The sequence below is a fragment of the Lepidochelys kempii genome, chromosome 1 (genome assembly GCF_965140285.1).
Source record: "Lepidochelys kempii isolate rLepKem1 chromosome 1, rLepKem1.hap1, whole genome shotgun sequence".
Classification (NCBI taxonomy): Eukaryota; Metazoa; Chordata; order Testudines; family Cheloniidae; genus Lepidochelys; species Lepidochelys kempii.
In genome coordinates, this window is record NC_136380.1 from 289,509,676 (window position 1) to 289,531,867 (window position 22,192).

The following is a 22,192-nucleotide window of genomic DNA, read 5'->3' on the forward strand; positions in this document are numbered from 1 at the left end:
TCTATGTTTGCCCCTAAAGAGCTGGCTAGCTAAAATTAGACTAAACGGGAAGCTGATGCACTAAACAGGAAGATGATGACCCAAAAAAAAAAAAAAGAAAAGAAAAGATAAGGAGGGGAGAATTAAGGGAAGCTAATAAGAATACAAGGTACTTTTGGCTGAGGAAGCTGCTTGCGGTTATGGAGTGAGGAGTTTGTCTTTATAATATGTTCATAGTCCATTTCTTTTTTGGGGTGGTGCCTAAGTAGATGAGTGGAAGATAAGTGACATGAAAAAACAGTCTTGAGACCCTGATACAAAACCATTGAAGCCAAAGGACAGACTCCTATTGACTACAGTTTTTGAGTTTGCAAAATCATATTAACTTGAAACTCAAAGCAAAAAACTAGTGCTATAAACCTTAAACTGAAGGAAATGTTTACACAAACCCCAAGGAAGGAAAACCATTGTGATTTTTCTACAGCTGTACTAACAACTTGTAAAATGCAAAATGTATTTAATAACAGGGAGTAACTTTGTCATTTTTTAATGAGTAAAAACAAAGCAAACTGTCCCTCCAATGAGCCATTCAATTTTAGCTAATTCCTTGTAGGCAGAAATGAGCCTTCAAGGAATTTAGAGGAGGAGTGGGTAGTAGCCTAGATTTGTACTGGAAAAACACTTGCAGTGCCATAAGTGCTGGAGTATTTAGGGATACCACTGCAATAGTGCTTCACATGTTTGACTAGAAACAGAACGAATTGGTGCCTGTCCTCTTTGTATAAGATAATAGTGGCTTCCAGTGGCTACATATAAATAATGATAAAAGACCGCATTAGGCAGGGATCAAAGTACCCAAGGGCACCCTACTCCTTTTATGTAGGTATCAGTGTTGAATCTCAAAGTCATTTTTCTTTTGACTTGTGTCGCAGTGCAGTAAGTTGAGATGGAATGGAAATAAAGAGAGAGGAAAAATGTCTGTCCGAAACATAGGCATCTTGCAAGGATAGGGGGAGCTTTCTGTAGGAGTTAAAAGATTGGTCTTTTTGAAGAAGTATATAGAACTTCTTTCCCCAAATATGTTTGTCTATACTGTGGTATAAAGCAGGAAAGGGTGGTTAATTGGTATTACGTAGCTCAAATAGCCTGACATAAATGTTAATGAGAAATATACACCACAGGTGGTGAGATTTCCTACCTGTCGAGGACATTAGCCCTGTTGCTAATGAATAAAATATTAGAGATTTTCAAAGAACCCTACAGGAGCTAGCAGAGCCATAACTAAGCATTTGAGTGCCCAGGGTGAGCAAGTATATTTGCACCCCCTAGAAACGACACATGGTGGGCACCCAGGGTCACATGCCCCCCCACCCGCCCCAGATTTCTGCCTTCCATTTAGCACAGATGTTTTAAAAATGTGGGGAGCACCATTTAGCACAGGTTTCAGAGTAACAGCCATGTTAGTCTGTATTCGCAAAAAGAAAAGGAGTACTTGTGGCACCTTAGAGACTAACCAATTTATTTGAGCATAAGCTTTTGTGAGCTACAGCTCACTTCATCAGATGCATACTGTGGAAAGTGTAGAAGATCTTTTTATATACACACAAAGCATGAAAAAATACCTCCTCCCACCCCACTCTCCTGCTGGTAATAGCTTATCTAAAGTGATCACTCTCCTTACAATGTGTATGATAATCAAGTTGGGCCATTTCCAGCACAAATCCAGGTTTTCTCACACACACCCTCCCCCACACACAAACCCACTCTCCTGCTGGTAATAGCTTATCTAAAGTGACCACTCTCCTTACAATGTGTATGATAATCAAGGTGGGCCATTTCCAGCACAAATCCAGGGTTTAACAAGAACGTCTGAGGAGGGGGGTAGGAAAAAACAAGGGGAAATAGGTTACCTTGCATAATGACTTAGCCACTCCCAGTCTCTATTCAAGCCTAAGTTAATTGTATCAAATTTGCAAATGAATTCCAATTCAACAGTTTCTCGCTAGAGTCTGGATTTGAAGTTTTTTTGTTGTAATATCGCAACTTTCATGTCTGTAATCGCGTGACCAGAGAGATTGAACTGTTCTCTGACTGGTTGATGAATGTTATAATTCTTGACATCTGATTTGTGTCCATTTATTCTTTTACGTAGAGACTGTCCAGTTTGACCAATGTACATGGCATTTAGCACAGCTGTTTTAAAAATGTGGGGAGCAGGGGCGCCATTTCAGTTTTTGGGATGGGGAGGCAACTTTCACCATGATTCCAGGGGCTACTTAGGCACCTGAAAACTCTAGTCTTTTTGCCGATAACTTAGAAATTAGCACTGAATCTAATTCCTATATAAAGAAAGAACAAAATGTATTCAAACACCAATTAAAGCCGTATTTTAAGTTTATATGTAAATTTAGAACAATCAGGAGATAATACAGCAAGATATTCCCAATCTCAAGCCTTGAGGTGGAGTCATAACTGCTCAGCTGTGTCCTGCTATTAAACCAATAAGACCCTCATTCAGCTCAGTTGGTGGTGGAGAGGAGCCTGTGCTTTGGGAATGGGAGGAATCTGTTTCAATCCCTATGGCCAGGATTGAGTCCCATATGAGGAAGAGGTGCCACAGTCAGCCTGTTGCTCTCGGGGGAGAAATCTGGATTTGGGAGTGACAGAGGAGAAAGATCTGGGTGTATTAGTTGATCACAGGATGACTATGAGCTGCAAATGTGATGAGTCTGTGAAAAAGGCTAATGCAATCCCAGGATGCATCAGGCAAGGTATTTCCAGTAGAGATAGGGAAGTGTTAGTACCATTATACAAGGCACTGGTGAGACCTCATGTGGAAAACTATGTGCAATTCTGATCTGCCATGTTTAAGAAAGATTAATTAAAACTGGAACAGGTCCAGAGAAGGGCAAATAGGATGATCCAAGGAATGGAAAACCTACCTTATGAGAGGAGACTCAAAGAGTTTGGCTTGTTTAGCCTAACCAAAAGAAGGCTGAGGGGAGATATGATTGCTCTCTATAAATATATCAGAGGGATAAATAGCAGGGAGGGAGAGGAGTTATTTAAGTTAAGCACCAATGTGTACACAAGAACAAATGGTATAAACTGGCCATCAACAAGTTTTGGCTTGCAATTAGGCGAAGGTTTCTAACCATCAGAGGAGTGAAGTTCTGGAACAGCCTTCCAAGGGGAGCAATGGGGGGCAAAAAATCTAACTGGCTTCAAGACTGAGCTTGATAAGTTTATGGAGGGGACGGTATGATGAGACTGCCTACAATGGTATGTAGCCAATTTGTAACTGCTAGTAGTAAATATTCCCCAACAGCCAGTGATGGATACCACATGGTGTGACGGGGGAGCTCTGAGTTATTACAGAGAATTCTCTCTTGAGTGTCTGGCTATTGGGTCTTGCCAAAATACTCAGGGTCCAACTGATCGCCATATTTGGAGTCAGGAAGGAATTTTCCCTTGAGTCAGATTGGCAGAGACCGGGGGAAGGGGGTTTGCCTTCCTCTGCAGCATGGGACACTTGCAGGTTTAAACTAGTGTAAATAGTAGATTCACTGTAACTTGAAGTCATCATGATCTGAGGACTTCAGTAACTCAGCCAGAGATTAGGTGTCTATTACAGGAGTGGGTGGGTGAGGTTTTGTGGTCTGCAATGTGCATCAGGTCAGATTAGACTATCATGATGGTCCTTTCTGCCCTTAAAATCTATACAGTGGATTATATTAGAAAGCAATTACATTTCTACTGTCTGTGTCTGAATGTCTTTCCCTCTGGTCTGCTCTGTTTTAGTGTCTTTAGCCTCTAGCACTGTTGGTCTGGCTGGGCAGGTTGTCCACACAGAAACCACAGAAGTAGCGCTGACAGCTGACCCCATTGTAGGATTTGGGGTACAGCTCCAAGGTAGCGTGTTTGCCACTGAGACCTTGTCTTCTCCACCTCTGATTTCATATATTGAGTGTGACAGCCCAGCAGAAAGGTGAGGCTCTTTCAGATGATTGCTTCTAACTATATCTTGCTGACAATGCCTGGGGATGGTTTGGTTTGATTGCTTTCAGATTTCTGAGAAATTCTGGACCACTGCTCAGTGGAAACGTAGCACATAATGAACTCCCTGTTCTGATAATAAAATGTTATATACTTGATCAGGTGTAAGACAAATAACAAGCAGCAGTGCCTTTATCTTGCTGATTGCTTCAACAGCAGACTAGAGGCTATATTAATTAAAAAGGAGAGAATCCATTTTTTAAAAAAATCTCTGAAATTCAAAACTAATAAACTCTTTGCAATGGAGGAACCACATCCATCTCTGCTAAGTTTTAGTTCAGATCACAGCATAGGAAATGCTTGATTTTTGAATTATTAATTACTTCTTGGAGCATTTCAACTGCACCTACATACGTTTTTGTAATACCATGGTTTCATGTAGAATCACATTCGTTCTATAGTAGATACAACTGCTAGCTGCCATTGCATAGAATGAGCTGATATATCATCCTTTTTAAAGGTCAGGTGGGATTTATTTTGTATAACTGGATACTGGTTACCTGTACATCCGAAGGCTAATTTTTATTATTGTGTATCAAGGTGTGGGGTTCTACAAATAGGAGACAGAGTAATGGCAATAAATGGAATTCCAACAGAAGACAGCACGTTTGAAGAAGCTAATCAGCTTCTCAGAGACTCTTCTATCACCGGCAAGGTCACTTTAGAAATAGAGTTTGATGTCGCAGGTATGAATGTATATGTATATGTATTTTTTGCAACACAGTATTAAGAGTGATTATCACGTGTATTTTATTTGGCAGGCATATGAGGCTTGAACTTTATTTTCACATATGCCATTTCTTTGGGAAGCTGCCCCCCCTGAAAATTGTGCCCGTAGGTGCAGCTTTCTCATTGCACATGGCCCTCCTCAGTGTGCTCCAAACCCCAGGGGAAATGGCAAATGCTGTAGAAAGTTATGGTGACCGTCCCTCCTCTTTGTTATTTGCAAACGTATTTCTGTCCAGAGTTAGAGTCTTAGCTCAGCAGAATATTACTAAATGTATTTACAATCTCCTGTAGAGTGTTACCTGTTAATGAGGTTTTGCTGTTCAGAAAAGTGTTATGTAAACAGTGGGTTAGTGGAGAAATCTTAATGGTTCCATTCTTGAGGTATGGACCAGAAAGAACAACACTAGAATTTAATCTTTAAAAACAACACTGTAAATTATATGCAAAAATTAAATTAAATAAAAGTAAGGAAATGCATAACATTGCCAATGCATCTTTTACTTTCCCATGGCTCCTCACCTTTTTTAAGGTATTGAAGCATGTAGAATACAAAATCACAGATTATATATGTAGTATGCACATTATATAAACAATGTACATCCCAAAACACCCACCAATCCACAATGTATATATAGATAACTTATTTTTTAAATATATTTTAAAATTAATATTATGTATCTATATAAAATATTAAGAACCATTAAGACAGCTCCACTAATTTAGTAATAGCTCCGTAGAAGTCATTACTGTGTCAGTTCTGCAGTGATTTTGCATGGTATAAATATTCTTACAAATGGAATTTCATATAATGGTCATGTTATGCAAAATCCCAGCTAAGGGTTGCTGTAGTAATAATTATGAGTGATACCTTATCATGCAAATTTCCATTAAAGTATGGTCAGACTATTGCATATTATCCATACATTTTTATACATAGCCAATGCAATATTCAAAAATAACACCATGCACAACTGGAGAGCAAATTTTAAATCTGTCTGAGGTCACAAATGAAAATGTGTTTTGTGTTGCAAACTTTGGGCCTACTCCTGTTCCCAATAATGCCTATGTCAAAACTCACCAGAGAAGAATCGGACTTCTAGTTGCTAGTGGTATTTATTTACATCTCTAAACCACTGCAGCATGCAGTCTGATTTATCTGGGGCAAAGGAGATGCCACAAGTCAGGACTGGGATGTAATGTTGTGTGTTCAAACTTTCATTGCCTCAGCTGGCTCCTTGCTTTCCCTCACTATGCTGTGCTTTTGTTCCTTTACTTTTCCTGAGAAATAAAATCCACTGCAGTTATTTAGGTGAATATTTCAAAATGTCTTAGACCTACACCAAAAAGTGCCTGAAATCAGAAGGACTTATTTTGTGTCTTTTTAATTAAAAGCTACCTGACAACAGTAAGTTTTTCATGTACGTGCCCGCACAAAATTGCACCTCAGCTGAGATGATGTGGGCTAAGCCACTGGTAGGCACATGCAGTCTCCATCAGTTGAGATTTAAACCTCAGAATAATGGAGCTACAGACCCTTACCTTATGCAGTGACATTACCATCACTGATATAAAATATGTTGCATGTGTCATGCTCCTTTCACATCAACTCCTACATTGTTTTCATGAAAGGGTAGGTGTGATGTAAGTGTTATTAATGTATTTTCATTGGCTTACACTTAAAACTCCACATCCTTGCAAGTACTGCAGCCTGTAAATCATCTACTTTTCATTACAGAATCAGTCATACCAAGTAGTGGAACATTTCACGTAAAACTACCAAAGAAGCATAACGTGGAGCTTGGCATCACCATAAGTTGTAAGTAATTATGGTTAATTTTAAGCCAACTATTGTAAGGTATTAAATAGCTAAAAGTGGATCATATAATCATGCGCTGTAATCAGTTTCAATTGAAACACCTCTTTGTGTGTGTGCTATTTCCAGCCAGTGTGATGGTTAGCAACATAGGCGTCAACTCTGTGGGTCTGCCAGGGCTGGGGGGGAAAATAGTGGGTGCTGAACACCCACCGGCAGCCAGCTCCATTCCCCCCCCCCGACCCCGCAAGCGCCTCGCACCCGCTGTCAACCCTGCTGATCAGCGCCTCCCCCTTCCTCCCAGTGCCTCCCACCTGCCGCGGATCAGCTGTTCCGCAGCGTGCAGGAGGCGCTGGGAGGGAGGGGGATAAGCGAGGGCAGGGTGTGCTTAGGGGAGCGGGTGGAATGGGACATGAAGAGGCGGGATGGGGACTTGGGGGAAGGGATGGAGTAAGGGCAGGGTGGGGATAGAATGGGGGTGGGGCGAGGCGGGTTGGGGCCTGAGGCAGAGTCAGGGAGTCGAGCACCCCCCGGCACATTAGAAAGTCAGAGCCTCCAGTTAGCAATGCTAATGCTATCTATTATCAAGTATCTCCTTCTAACACATTTGTAGTTTCCGTATTATGTTTATAGCTAGTTGAAGAGGCATGGTCAAGTTTGCCATTACTAAAACATAAGTCAAATTTAAGTTGATATGTGCTCTAATTCAGGAAAGAACTTAAGCAGATGCAAAGTCCCAGTGTAGTCAGTTTAAAAACAGAAGCCAATGGGACTTTGTTACAAGCAAAAGTTCTTCCCTGACAAGGGATGCTTTCTTGCATCAGGGCCAATTTTAGCAAAGCAAGGCCCCCAGTCCTGCAAGAGGTTTCTGTACTGACTTCAGAGGGACTCCTCCTGGGTGCAGGGACCCACACAAGGAGTCATTTGCTGCATCAGGGCCCAAAGGTTATGTGTGGGCTAAGCAAATAGCTTCAAAACTATTTATACATTTAAAATTGTCAGTGCCAGCCGATCAGCACTCATGTGTGACGCTTTAATGGCACACCAAAAATGGACACATCATAGAGCAAAATTTAATTTAATTAAGGAAACAGATTTCAGGTCAAAATAATAATGAGAGGAAATTTATTCATTTAATTTTTTTAACACTTTGACATTGTCATTTTACATTTGAAATAAAATATTTTTTTTATTTTCTAACTTTTTTTAGCAGCCAGTAAAAAGTGGCTCTGGTCTGTAACTTGATCTTGTTAGACCCCGCCCTTGATGCAAGCAGGCACAATCCCATTAAAGTTAATGGGTGTTATGCATAGAGCACGGATGCCAGTGATGAATCTGGCCTGATAGGAATTAAAATTTCATTGCTTTTTGTGGCCTTACTTAGACCGTTGGCTTTATTCAGAATTATGTTTATGCAAAATACTTTGTGAAATGTCTGTAGAGGTTTTTTTGTGTTTTAATTTATATTATCAAAGCTTTTAGCAGCACAACAGATTAAAATTAGTCAAAAATTCGGTGAGGAATGTAGCACTATGATTGGCATCTGAAGAACAAATGAGATGCACCACTGTAGGTTCAGATTATTATGTTCCCATTTGTTATATACGCATATCAAGAATTGTTAGACTCGATAAGGAATGCAGTTTGATGCAAATTAAAATCATAGATCTGCCAGCAGAAGGAGTGGTAACACATGAAACATTCATACAGATAAAATACTGAACAATGGGAAGACCTAGAAAGAGGTTGTTCTATTTAGTTATTAGACCTTGACTCAATGTTGATTTCCTGATTATTTATAAAAAAATAGTTTTTACTTGTATTAATAATGTTATTTATATGTATTTATATGAAGATGTCTTCTTTTCTCTTTCAATGTACTGTAATGCAAAGGTTTTAAAGTGTTTATCCTCCCCCTCATTAACTAAAACTTGGAAAATTTGTCTGGTAGATTTCAGACCCTTTGTAAAGCCTTGAATCATTTGTACTTGTGCTTGGTTTAATACTTTGTTCTGTTCTACCGAATTAACTCAGAAATGAGCCACTGTGATTTAACAGGGTGAATGTTTTATACTAATTTCACTCAGAGCATTTATAGCACATTAATATCTTCATGCCATTTATTGACATTACTGTCATAATGTTAAATGCTTTCATTTAAAAAACAAAATGAAAATGGCCCAACAAAACAACGGAAGAAACTGCATGCACTGTGGGTGAAATTCAACTCTCCACAAAGCTGGAGCTATCAAGCTTAGAGCATAAATACTACATGAGATCAGGTGATATAATATCCATTTGGGCTAGACATGGGTTAGCACTGTAGACACTCTGTAGTCAATACTCCTGCAGGCTCTCTGCTGCAGGAGTCTTCAGGGGTCATTTCTGCTACCCCTCTTGTTCAGTTCATATGTAAAGGTTCTAGAGGAGCTAGTGAGGTACTTAGTCTGAGGTGCCATCGGTATTATTACTGAGGGCATTCTGCGCCAAAAAAAATTAAAATTCTGCGCCAAAAAATTCTGCGCACAATATTTTAAAATTCTGCAAAATTCTGAACATTTTATTTGTCAAATAAATGTGGAGGCTCCAGCATGGCATTGGGGAGCACAGGCCACCAGCTGCACAGAGGTGGGAGATCACTGTGAAGATTCCCCCGGCACATGGACTCAGTGGTGATGCTGCACCCAATCCTGACACAACGCAAGGAACAGGCCTGCCCCAGAAACACCACAGGGCCCTGCTTCTCCATGCCAGGTGCACCTGGTGTGGACAGACAGGCTCAGCAAGGCAGGATCCAAGTATGGGGGGATCTAGGGGTGGGTTGAGAGGGTTCTGTGTGGGGCAATCTGATGTGGGCAGCTCAGTGGTGGATCAGGATTCGGGAGGGATCTGCATGCACAAAGGTTTGTTGGGGGGTTCTGGGTGCAATGGTAATGGGACTCTGCAGAGGGGGTCCAGATGAAGGTGTTTCTTTCATTTTTCTTGGTCAATAAATAAGCCTACGTGAAACTACTGCCTGGTTCTCAAAAAGCTTCTGAATCTGGACAAAGTACTCAATGAACGTGAGCTGATTTAGAGTTTTGGAGGAAATCATGTGCAACTCAATTTTGGGGGCTGAATTTCACTTTGTTTAAAATTCATTCAACATAGAAACTAAGCGGGCACAAATCATAATGAAGTAAAACCAGAAGAAAAGTTCATGTGAATCCCTGTAAACCAAAGCCACTGGCTTTCACGTAACTGTTATGTCAACTGTCTCTCAATACAATGGGCTTGTCAGATGCTGCTCTAACACACACAATTTTACACTCTTAACCTCCGAAAAGAAGGTCCTAGTTAAGTCTTTCAAGGTTCCCCAAAATTCTTTAATGGGTTACGGGTCCCCTTAGCATCCACCTAGGGCATGTGAAAGGCCTGTTTTCCATTTATATTAATATGCTTTGGATCAGGAACCTAGTCCATAGTCTGCCAAGATAAGTGACTCTATCTTTCATACTGCAGTTAGCACCAATTTCATACCCAATTAACTGCTTCTGGAAATTAAAACTTCTCCATTTTTTAAACCAGGCCACAGAAACTAGAACTGTGTAAATAACTGATTTTCTGGTTCAGGAGCTGAACTAAACACTCGGAGAAAAAATTCCTTTCAGGTTGACCCAAAAAGAAATTGTTCCACTTTTTTTCAACAAGACAAAAAAGTTGAAAAAAAATTAGTTTTGAATCAAAACATTTTGTGTGACCCAAAGGATTTGGGTTTGGGTTTTTGTTCTTTTTTACTTTTTGTAAAAATAAAACTGAAGGAAAATTTGAAACAAAAAGTCATTTCAAATTGAAACAATTTGTTTAAAAAATGTCGAAACAAATCTTTTCAACGTTTTCAAGTTTGTTTGTTTATTCCAGACAGAATAATTTGGTGAATTCCACTGACTTGAATATGCATTTTTTGGCAAACAATTTTTATCCAGTTTTTTTTCCTAGCTCTAATGGAACCATGTATGACACAACAATATGCTAGGCAATATCATCTTTTTTTAAACAGAGCCATTTCATGGAAATTACTAAGCAGGTCAGCCCTCAGCAATTGTAAGGTGCTTAAATTTGATTTAATTTATTTGCCATCTATATTGATTTTAGACAATGTAGTGGAATATAGATTTTTTCAAGATTGATTTTTGTGACACACCAACTATTTTATCAGAGCCACATATTTTAAAAATACATTGAAAGGTGTTAAAAAGATATATTTGCTAATGTAATATGAAAATTGTAATTTCCTATGTCCTGTATATCATACACCAAAAGATATATAGACCCCAGTCCTGCAAACACTTATGCACATGAATAACCGAGTTCAGTGGCACTCCTCTTATGTGTAAAGTTTCACATATGCATATATTTTTTTCAGGATGAGGTCCATATTTATTAAGTATATTTGAACGTTAGTCAAAAAATGTGAAAATCATACACCTTTGGCATAAAAGAACTGTTGCATACTCTCCCACTGTAGAAATTTTAAACTGGAAGAATATTGTGTACACACACACACAGTAAAGCCTGTCTTTAGCAGCCACTCTAAAATGAGTGACAAAAACTGTTTATCTATTAGAAGTGGTCTTCAAATAAAAGTGGGGCAGAATTGTGCTTTTTTTGAGATACCTCGTGGTGTTTTCATTATATATTAGAGAAAAGGAGGCTAATTGTGATATTTAGTGTCAAGGAGAAAAATATTTGAGGAGTTGTATGTTGAATAGTATTTATGTATATGTATGGGTGTATCTATACGTACCATCTATTTTTATTTATTTACTCTGTATTAGCCTTACGTTGTACTCAGGTATTGAACCATCTGTTCATGAGCATAAATCAGTTCTTGCAGTGTCTGTTAGTGCGGATACAGTTCTGGCATCATCAGAATTTTTATTATTAACCTCCATTCACAGGTGGGCCAGAAAAAAAATTTGTTTCAAGGGGCTTCAAAAGCAGTAGTTGTACAAGGTTTGAGCCTGGAAGCAAATTATCTTGACTCATTTTCCAAAAATCATTATGAGCTCTTTATGTTAGGCAAACCTTAAAAATACATAAAAGGTTAGCAGGTCATTTATTCTTTTTTGTGCTTATATATCATTAGTAAGATTCTGATACCCTTACTCACAACAAATTGTACCTTACTCCCTGAAGCTAATAGCTCATGGAATAAGAGTAAGGAATGTATATAATATTTCAAGGGTTTGCAGGATTGGGCCCACATCCACAATGTGCAGATTTACTTGACGGCTCTCAGCAGCCCCAAATAAGCCATTTTAATATTAATTATGCACTTTTAAGAACAAAAAATAATCAACTGTAAGAACTGCTTACGTATGGATTCAATGAGCTTTTTAGTCCCGTTAGTAAACAGTGTTCTCTAACAAGTAGGGGTTATCAAGAGCTGTGCGTCAACGATTTCAGTTTGCTGACTTGGTTTGTGTACAGCCTCTGAATTTTAGTTCGAGTTTTGAGTTCAAACAAAGTTGGAAACTCAAAGCCAAACTCAGCTGCAATTGCCTAGATTTGGCTGGACACTAAAGGGAAAAAACGCTTTTGCCTAGTTTCCCGGCCAAAATCATAATTTGATCCAAGTTTGTTGGAAACATTTTTGAAAAAAGTTCATAGATGTTTCAGTGACCACCGCCTGTGTTTCCTGTTTGCAATGATATGTGACAGCAGCAGTAGATTCTGATTTTGTCATAGCAGTAATGTTGAGGGGGCCGTTGCATTATTTGTTCCCATAGATTTCAGGGATTTTTATTTCCCTTTTCTGGTTTCAATAGTAATATCACAGTAGTACACAGCCCAGGGCAGTGAGCCTCCCAGCCCAGGTCGACAGACTCAAGCTCACAGGGCTCGTGATACCACTCTAAAACTCGCTCTGCAGGCGCTGTGCGTCAGGCTGGAGTTCAGACTCTGAAGCCTAGGGGGAGGGAGGTGGGTTTTCAGAGTCTGAGCCACAGCTTCAAAGCACCACATCTACACAGCTATTTTTGGTGCGATAGCATGAGCCTCACAAGTCAGAGTCTGTTAATCTTGCCTGGGAGGCTTGATTCAGCGGACTGTGTAGACAGATCCTTACAGACTAGGGTGACCACCTTTTCAAAAAGCAAAAGCAGGACACGTGCACAAACCCCGCTCCCGTCCTCTTCCCCCAAACTCCCACACCCTGCTCCTCCTCATACCTAACCCTAACCCCTCCCCCGGCCAGGTCAAAAGCCAGAGCCAGGCTGTGGTAAGAGCTGCCCAGGCCGCTGTGGGGAGCCCTGGATCTTCCACCTCCCCTGAGTAGGGTGATAGGGTACTTGAGAGCAGTCCCCAAGCCATATCTCCACCCCTCGAGGCACGTCGCCCAGGACAGGTGGAGGGTCCAGGACTCCCCACCAGCAGCCTGTGCTCCCTGGGCAGCTCTTACTAGTGCCTGGCTCCAGCTTCTGACCTGGCCAGGTGGTGGGGACTTGGGCAGGGGAGAGGAAGAGCAGGGGGCGGGGCCTTGTGATGAGCTGGGGCTAAGGCCCACCTCAGCCTCCCTCACCGGGAAGAGGCTGGTGCTGCCCCTGAGCCTTGGGCAAGCACGGAGCAGCACTGCAGGTAATCTGGGACAAACGCTGTCCCAGAGTCATTCAACCCAGGACTGGGACATTAGCTCTGCATTTCGGATCTGTCCCACCCAATTTGAGATGGGCAGTCCCCTATTAGAGATCCCAACTGGGGTCAGGGTCTCATATTTTGGCATGGTACAAACACAGGTTGATCAGTAGCTGCACCGAATAGTTTACTATTTAAATAGGTAAGACAAACAATAGATCAGGTACTGAGGCACAGAGACCGCCTATGTGATCTGCCTAAAATTCCAGAAGAAATCTGCAGCAGACCCAGAAAGTGAGCCCAGATCTCCAGAGTCCCAGGCCAGTATCTTAACCACAGGATAGTCTTCCTCTCTGGAATATTAAATGAGTGTAAAAAAATCAAAGGAAATTCCCACATGATGATTACAAATACAAAGTATTAATCATTTAATTTTATTTTAAAGTAGAATAAAAGCAGAATTTCAGCCTCAGCATTGAACTTACCATCTGTATCTTTTTATGCACTCTTATGCACCCTTCAGGTTCCAAACACGCTCTCCAACCTTAACACTAAAAAGGTCCTAGAGCAGTTTTTAAACTAAGGGCTGGGGGAAAGCCAACAGGTGCGGAGGAGCATGTGGTTCGGACATCCCTTAGGGGAGGATCTATTAATAGAGAATATGTCCTAGTGAGGACGATAGGATGGAAAATGATAAAATACAGGCAGGGTCTGATCAGAAACAATCAAACAAAAAAAGAGTCCCATTCAATTACATCGTGTAATGGCAGACAGCTAAAAGGAGACAAGTTTTTAAAGTGCTTATATACCAATGCTAGAAGTCTAAATAATAAAATGGGTGAACTAGAGTGCCTTGAATTAAATGAGGATATTGATATAATAGGCATCACAGAAACTTGGTGGAATGAGGATAATCAATGGGATACAGTTATACCAGGGTACAAAATATATCACAAGGACAGAACAGTGCTGCTGTGGGAGTGGCATTATATGTGAAAGAAAGCATAGAATCAAATGAAGTAAAATTTGGAAATTAATCAAATTGTACCATAAAATCTCTGGTTTCAGAGTAACAGCCGTGTTAATCTGTATTTGCAAAAAGAAAAGGAGTACTTGTGGCACCTTAGAGACTAACCAATTTATTTGAGCATAAGCTTTCGTGAGCTACAGCTCACTTCATCTCTATGGATAGAAATTTCATGCTCTAATAATAAGAATATAGAGGTAGGGATATATTACCGACCACCTGACCAGAATGATAATAGTGACTGTGAAATGCTCAGGCAGATTAGAGAGGCTATTAAAATAAAAAACTCAATAATAATAATGAGAAATTTCAATTATCTCCATATTGTCTGGGTACATGTCACCTCAGGATGGGATGCAGAGATAAAGTTTCTTGACACCTTAAATGACTGCTTCTTGGAGCAGCTGATCCTGGAACCCACCAGAGGAGAGGCAATTCTTGATTTAGTCCTAAGTGGAGCACAGGATCTGGTCCAATATAATGAATATAGCTGGACCACTTGGTAATAGTGACCATAATATAATTAAATTTAACATCCCTGTGGTGGGGAAAACACCACAGTGGCCCAACACTGTAGCATCTAATTTCAGAAAGGGAAACTACACAAAAATTAGGAGGTTAGTCATGCATCCGACTATTCACCCACAAAAGCTCATGCTCCAATACGTCTGTTAGTCTATAAGGTGCCCCAGGACACTTTGCCGCTTTTACAGATCCAGACTAACACGGCTACCCCTCTGATACTAGAAATTAAAGGGTACAGTGTCAAAAGTGACAGCTCTGCAAGCTGCGTGAAAACTTTTTAAAGACACTATAATAGAGGCTCAACTTAAATGTATACCCCAAATTAGTAAGAGAACCAAAGAAGAGCCACCATGGCTAAACAACAAAGTTGAAAGAACAGTGAGGGCAAAAAGGCATCCTTTAAACAGTGGAAGTTAAATCCTAGTGAAGAAAATAGAAAGGAGCATAAACACTGGCAAATGAAATGTAAAAATACAATTAGGAAGGCCAAAGAAGAATTTGAAGAACAGTTAGCCAAAGACTCAAAAAGTAATAGCAAATTTTTTGAAGTACATCAGAAGCAGGAAGCCTGCTAAACAACCACTGGGGCCACTGGACAATCGAGGTGCTAAAGGAGCACTCAAGGACAATAAGGCCGTTGCGGAGAAACTAAATGAATTCTTTGCATCGGTCTTCACGGCTGAGGATATGAGGGAGATTCCCAAACCTGAGCCATTCTTTTTAGGTGACAAATCTGAGGAACTGTCCCAGATTGAGGTATCATTAGAGGAGGTTTTGGAACAAATTGATAAATTAAACAGCAATAAGTCACCAGGACCAGATGGTATTCACCCAAGAGTTCTGAAGGAACTCAAATGTGAAATTGCAGAACTACTAACTGTAGTCTGTAAACTATCATTTAAATCCGCTTCTGTACCAGATGACTGGAGGATCGCTAATGTGATGCCAATTTTTAAAATGGGCTCCAGAGGTGATTCTGGCAATTACAGGCCTATAAGCCTGACTTCAATACTGGGCAAACTGGTTGAAACTATAATAAAGAACAATATTGTCAGACATATAGATGAACATAATTTGTTGAGGAAGAGTCAACATGGTTTTTGTAAAGGGAAATCATGCCTCACCAATCTACTAGAATGCTTTGAGGGGGTCAACAAGCATGTGGACCAAGGGGATCCAGTGGATATAGTGTACTTAGATTTTCAGAAAGCCTTTGCCAAGGTCCCTCACCAAAGGCTCTTATGCAAAGTAAGCTGCCATGGGATAAGAGGGAAGGTGCTCTCATGGATTGGTAACTGGTTAAAAGATAGGAAACAAAGGGTAGGTATAAATGGACAGTTTTCAGAATGGAGGGAGTTAAAAAGTGGTGTCCCCAGGGATCTGTTCTGGGACCAGTCCTATTCTACATTTTCATAAATGATCTGGAAAAAGGGGTAAATGGTGAGGTGGCAAAATTTGCAGATGATACAAAATTACTAAAGATAGTAAAGACACAAGTAGACTGCGAAGAGCTACAAAAGATTCTCTCAAAACTGGGTGTCTGGGCAACAAAATGGCAGATGAAATTTAATGTTGATAAATGCAAAATATTGCACTTTGAAAGGCATAATCCCAACTATACATATATAATGATGGGGTCTAAATTAGCTGTTACCACTCAAGAAAGATATCTTGGAGGCACTGTGGATAGTTTTCTGAAAACATCCACTCAATGTGCAGCGGCAGTCAGAAAAGCGAACAGAATGCTGGGAATAATTAAGAAAGGGATAGAAAATAGGACAGAAAATATCATGTTGCCACTATATAAATCCATGGTATGCCCACATCTTGAAAACTCTGTGCAGATGTGGTCGCCCCATCTCAAAAAAAGATATATTGGAATTGGAAAAGTTTCAGAAAAGGGCAACAAAAATGATGAGGGGTATGCAACGGCTTCCATAAGAGGAGAGATTAATAAGACTGGGACTTTTCAGCTTGGAAAAGAGATGGCTAAGGGGAGATATGATTGAGGTCTATAAAATCATGACTGGTATAGAGAAAGTAGATACGGAAGTGTTGTTTACTACTTCTCATAACACAAGACCTTGGGGTCACCAAATGAAATTAATAGGCAGCAGGTTTAAAACAAATAAAAGGAAGTATTTCTTCACACAACGCACAGTGGACCTATGGAACTCCTTGCCAGAGGATGTTGTGAAGGCCAAGACCATAACAGGGTTAAAAAAGAACTAGATAAATTCATGGAGGATAGGTCCATCAATGGCTATTAGCCAGGATGGGCAGGAATGGTGTCCCTAGCCTCTATTTGCCAGAAGCTGGGAATGAGCGACAGGGGATGGATCACTTGATGATTACCTGTTCTGTTCATTCCCTCTGGGGCACGTGGCACTGACCACTGTCGCAAGACAGGATACTGGGCTAGATGGACCTTTGGTCTGACCCAGTATGGCCGTTCTTATGTTCTTAGTTCAGAATACAGAGTGTGTAAGGGCTCTCACTGTGCAGGGATCTCAACAGCTACATAAAAAAGAATATACTAAGCATGAAGTTTCAAAAATAGAGCTAAATTTCCATATCGAGCAAAATTCAGAAAAAGCAATATTACGATAGCGTGGTGTTTTCATGTTTTCTTTTTGCAGATCCCATCAGTATGTTTGCTAAAATAATCTAGCAATCGGGAGGCCCAATGATTTCATTGGGACTCTGCACAGGCCTAAGGGTCTCCAGTGAATCCAAAGGCAAGATAGGGTCCTAGATATTAACCTCATCAAAATTCTTTGGTGACAGACATCCCCAGTCAGTTTTAGAATATAAGACTAATCTCAGATTGATTTATATATAAAATAATTATTAAAAGAGGGGCTGGTAGTATCACCTACTTTTAAAATTACCTGACACTTCCCATTATAAGACCCTGCTTTTAATTGCTTATAACTTTGTCATTCTTTAACCAATTGGGCTGAAATTCTCCATGCCAGGTGTCTGCCTTTTTGGGAGAACTCCAGCCAGGACAATTCAGCTGGTTCCAAGAACAATGCTAGGGGAAGATACAGTGTTTTACTCATGTTAAAAAAATCTGGTAATTTTTTTGCTTTGAAAACCTCTAGCGTCCCCATGATTTGGAACAGGGACTTGAAATTTGGCCAGGGGTGGCCTTTGAGTCAGGATTTGCCTTTGGCCATCTCCATGAAAATCTGCCTATATCTGGCCAAATTATAAGCCTTTGAAAAATCACACATGCTCAGTAGAGATTTCTGCCTCTAGTGCTGGTCCACATAGATGATGAGAATCTACTACTACCATCCATTACTCCTTTAGCTCAAATGGCAGAGGTCTGTGTGGTGGATATAAAGGTTCCAACCCTGCTGATGACCTATGTGGGTGTAAATATGATGCCACATGGTGGATTTTTTTTCACTTTGCTTTTTTAAAAATGTACGAAACTACATACAAAAAACTATGTTAAAAGAACGTTAAGGTTGCAAAGTCAAACATTCAATAGTTAGGAAATGCCCCCTTGTGTTTTTGCATTATGATACAGTCTTTAATTATATGATCACTTACTATTTTTTGCACAAGTTAGAGTTGCTATGGGGAGGAATCAGGGTTGTGCAGTGAAGGAGATTGTCTGTAGTACCCCTGGTTCATTTGTTACAGAAGGGTGGATGATGTGTAGTGAATGAGGTAGTGAATTGCAGGAAGAGAGAGGAGATGGCCTAATAGTTAAGGCAGTTGAATGCTGTCCCAGAAAACTGGATTCTATCCCTGCCTTTGCCACAGCATTCCTGTGTGATGCTGGGCAAATCACTTAAACCAGACTTTTCACAGGTGGTCAAATAGAATGTGATTATGTAATTCTAGACTGTGGCCATTATTTCCTAGACTACAGACATCAGCCAGCATAGCTATATCAGCCAGGTCCCAGGATATGATAAAGTGTGATTTGTGACCAGCATAGCTGTCCTACAAAAACGCCTGGTGTGTAGACAGTAATATCAGCAAAACTGAGCTTTTACCTGTGTAGTTTTTTTGGGGGGGGAATAGGGGCTGAAATAAGCTATTCTGACAAAAGCACAGTTTTGATGATATAAGATGCCTCCACACTAGGATCACTTTTCTGGTATAGTGGTATAGCTGGTATAGCTATACCAGCAAAAAGAAAAGGAGTACTTGTGGCACCTTAGAGACTAACAAATTTATTTGAGCATAAGCTTTCGTGAGCTACATTTTATGCTCAAGTAAATTTGTTAGTCTCTAAGGTGCCACAAGTACTCCTTTTCTTTTTACGAATACAGACTAACACGGCTGTTACTCTTATACCAGCAAAGAGTTCCAAGTGTAGGCCTGGCCTCAATCTTAATGCTTATGCATAATGGGACTAAATTAAGGTTGCATAGGCAACCTTAATATGGCATTTCCTAACTCTTGGCTGCTTGCTTTTGCATTGTTCTTTTAATTTAGTTTTTGTGTGTGTAATTTATGAGTGTTTGTTATGTATATTTTAGGTACATACAAAATAGTCTGTGTAGCATATCTATCAATCTACATATGTATATAAATAGTATATATGTGTGTGTGCTTTATTACAGCTCCATCCAGTAGAAAACCAGGGGACCCCCTTGTTATTTCTGATATCAAGAAAGGAAGTGTTGCTCACAGGTGAGATCTTTCAAACTTCCAGGGAAAATCTGTTGCCTTCAGCTTGTGCCCCATGTAACTTCTGTGCACATAGAAACTCTGTTACAAGAGTTCTGTGGTCTGTCAAGTTTCCAAATCAATTGAATCATTTTACTGGAAGAATAAATAATATATTTTCAATCTCCATTAATTAAAACTAATGATTGTCATCCAAAACCAAGATGAAAAAGATGTATTAATTTTTTTTCAAAGTAATTAAAATCCATTTGAATGGTACATGAGAGTTAACACTGCTTTAAAAAGCATATTTATATGTTACTAATTAATCATGTAATGTTCATTTGTTTACAGAACTGGAACGCTAGAACTTGGTGATAAACTGCTTGCCATAGATAACATTCGACTGGACAACTGCTCCATGGAAGATGCTGTTCAGATCCTTCAACACTGTGAGGACCTTGTAAAACTAAAGATCCGCAAAGATGAAGATAACTCCGGTATGAATGGTGACGTAGTTACATGCACTTTCATGTCTTTTAGAGCATAGGATTATTATTCTGTGTGTAGAATGCAGTTAGAAAATGTGTTAAATTTGACATATTTATTAATGTCATTTAAAGATGTTCAGAATAAAAGTAAACACAGGACTTTATGCAGTCTAAAATTGTCTCCATGGCTATATTACTGATAGGGGTTTTGCAGTAGTAGAAGTTACTCTGTATTCCAAGGCGATATTTAACCCCTCAGATGTAGACACATCATGTTGATTTTGCCCTTATGTGACCATGTAAGTCTTCCCTGTTTCAAGGACATAAAACAGAATCCTGAATTAGGGTCTGTTTCTGCAAGATGCTCTGGCCCAGATCCACAAAGGTTCTTAGGAACCTAAATCCAGGTTTTAGGCACTGCTGTGATCCACAAATCTCCCACTTGGCTGTCACCAAACACTGTAGGTGTCTAAACTTGGCACTGAAATGTTCAGCATAACAGATCTCTAGATTCCTATGTTTTTGCCTCTGGACTTGCACACTGCTGCCTCACTCTAGGCACCTAGATGCCTACCTCTCGCCTAAGGCCCAGAGCGACCCATGAACCAGGAGAAGATAGGTGAAGCAGTACCTGGCTCACCTATGGGACTCAGAAGCTGCCTACCAGATTGAGTCCCATTCAAAGTTTGTCTGGAGGAGGAGGTGGTAGAGCAGGAGGTACCTAATGTATGACTTTTAGTCCAGTGGTTAGAGCACTCATCTGCAATGTGGGAAATCCAGGTTCAATTCCCCCTCTGCCTCAGGGGGAGAAGCATCTCTCACCTGTCAGGAGAGTGTCATTTGAGAGTCATTAACTACTTAATCCCACGTCAGACAATCTCATAGCCCAGTGGTTAGAGCATCCTCCTGAGAGGTGGGAGACCCCAGTTCCAAACCCATTCTGCCCTAGGCAGAGGGGGGAGTTCAACCTGAGCAGAGGAGTTCTCTAACCACTGGAATAAAAGTTACAAGGCAGGTGGTGGCGGTGCTACCATCACCACCTCATGCTCCTCTTCTTCCCCCCATTTGGTGTGGAGTGAGGTAGGCACCTAACTCATCCTCACAAGAAATTACTTAGGTGCCTAAACCACCTGACTCCAGGAGAGGGGTCCCCAACTGTGGAACACTAGCTTCCTCCCTGCAGCCTGGACTTAGGTGCCAACCCCAGGAGATAAGAGGGTTTAGGACACACTCCTTTCCTTGGCATCTTCTGCTGGCTAGCTTAGTTGACTCCCCACCAAGCATGCTGGCTCTTGTGGAGCATGTTCATAGGTACCTATCTCTGCCCATTCGTTGTATAGGGAGCCTAGGTGCCTGACTTGGCTTTTTGGGTCACAGTGTTGTTCCTGTGAGTTTGTAGGGGCCTAAAAGATAGGTATTGCAACGCTTGGCATCATGACACAATGCATTAGTGCCTTTGATGATCAGGCCTGTGACCCTGATCCAGCAAAGTACTTAAGCGCATGCCTAACTTTAAGCACGTAAATTTGACTTAAGCAGGCCTACTCACACGCTTATAGTTAAGCCTGTACTTAAGTACTTTGCTGGATTGGGAACAGAGTGCTTAGCAAAGTGAAGGATCAGCCCCTAAGGGAGAATTGGGGCAAACACCATTTTGCACACTATGTCAGTTACTACATCCAGTCCATAAAACAGCAAACTTCCCAAATCAAATGTTCATGGAAGCAAAATCCTATCTTGTTGAGAACAGAGTGAGTTCTGCTAGGCATTTTAATGCCAAAGCAGGTCAGTCCAAATGTAGCTATTAATTATTTGTATTTTGGTAGCACCCAGGGGAGCTGCAGTCCTGGACCCCATTATGCTAGGTACTGGACAAACACCTAACAAAAACAAGGTCCCTGTTCCAACAGCTTGCAATCTAAGTAGCTACATCTAAATTATATGTTATAACTGACTAAACTAGCTCCCCACACACTATAATGTTCTTGTTCTGTAGCTGAATGCCAGCAAGGAAGTTCTTAAATTCTTTTCTACTGCTGAAAACTGTGAAGAAATGACTTCTGGTCTGATCAGTAGTAATGAGGGGCAAACCCAGCAGCATCTGCAGAAATTGGCTTTTGAAAAGTAACTTTGGATCCAGCCAGCCAAATGATCGCAAAAATTGAATTCTGTCCTACAGTATATGGTGATTAGGCTCATAGGGATGAGGATGTGGAATTGGTTAAACATACTCAGTACATCCTCAGACATCCTAATGTGGGAGAGGGAGGGACTAGCATGGCCAATTCATGTCAGATAGTTATAGAAATAAAGGATCATGTG

General features: G+C 40.5%; 1 protein-coding gene across 9 annotated transcripts in view; it reads left to right on the top strand.

The window, feature by feature from the left end:
- The window catches only part of GRIP1 (glutamate receptor interacting protein 1), a 556,578-nt gene that overhangs the window by 494,882 nt on the left and 39,504 nt on the right, over window positions 1–22,192 (top strand). For all 9 annotated transcript variants that reach the window (XM_073327851.2, XM_073327853.2, XM_073327848.2 and 6 more), the window contains 5 exons: window positions 3,781–3,967; window positions 4,576–4,721; window positions 6,500–6,580; window positions 19,334–19,403; window positions 19,734–19,879. In XM_073327851.2, the coding sequence (XP_073183952.1) occupies window positions 3,781–3,967; window positions 4,576–4,721; window positions 6,500–6,580; window positions 19,334–19,403; window positions 19,734–19,879 (630 nt within the window). The remainder of the gene's footprint in view (window positions 1–3,780; window positions 3,968–4,575; window positions 4,722–6,499; window positions 6,581–19,333; window positions 19,404–19,733; window positions 19,880–22,192) is intronic.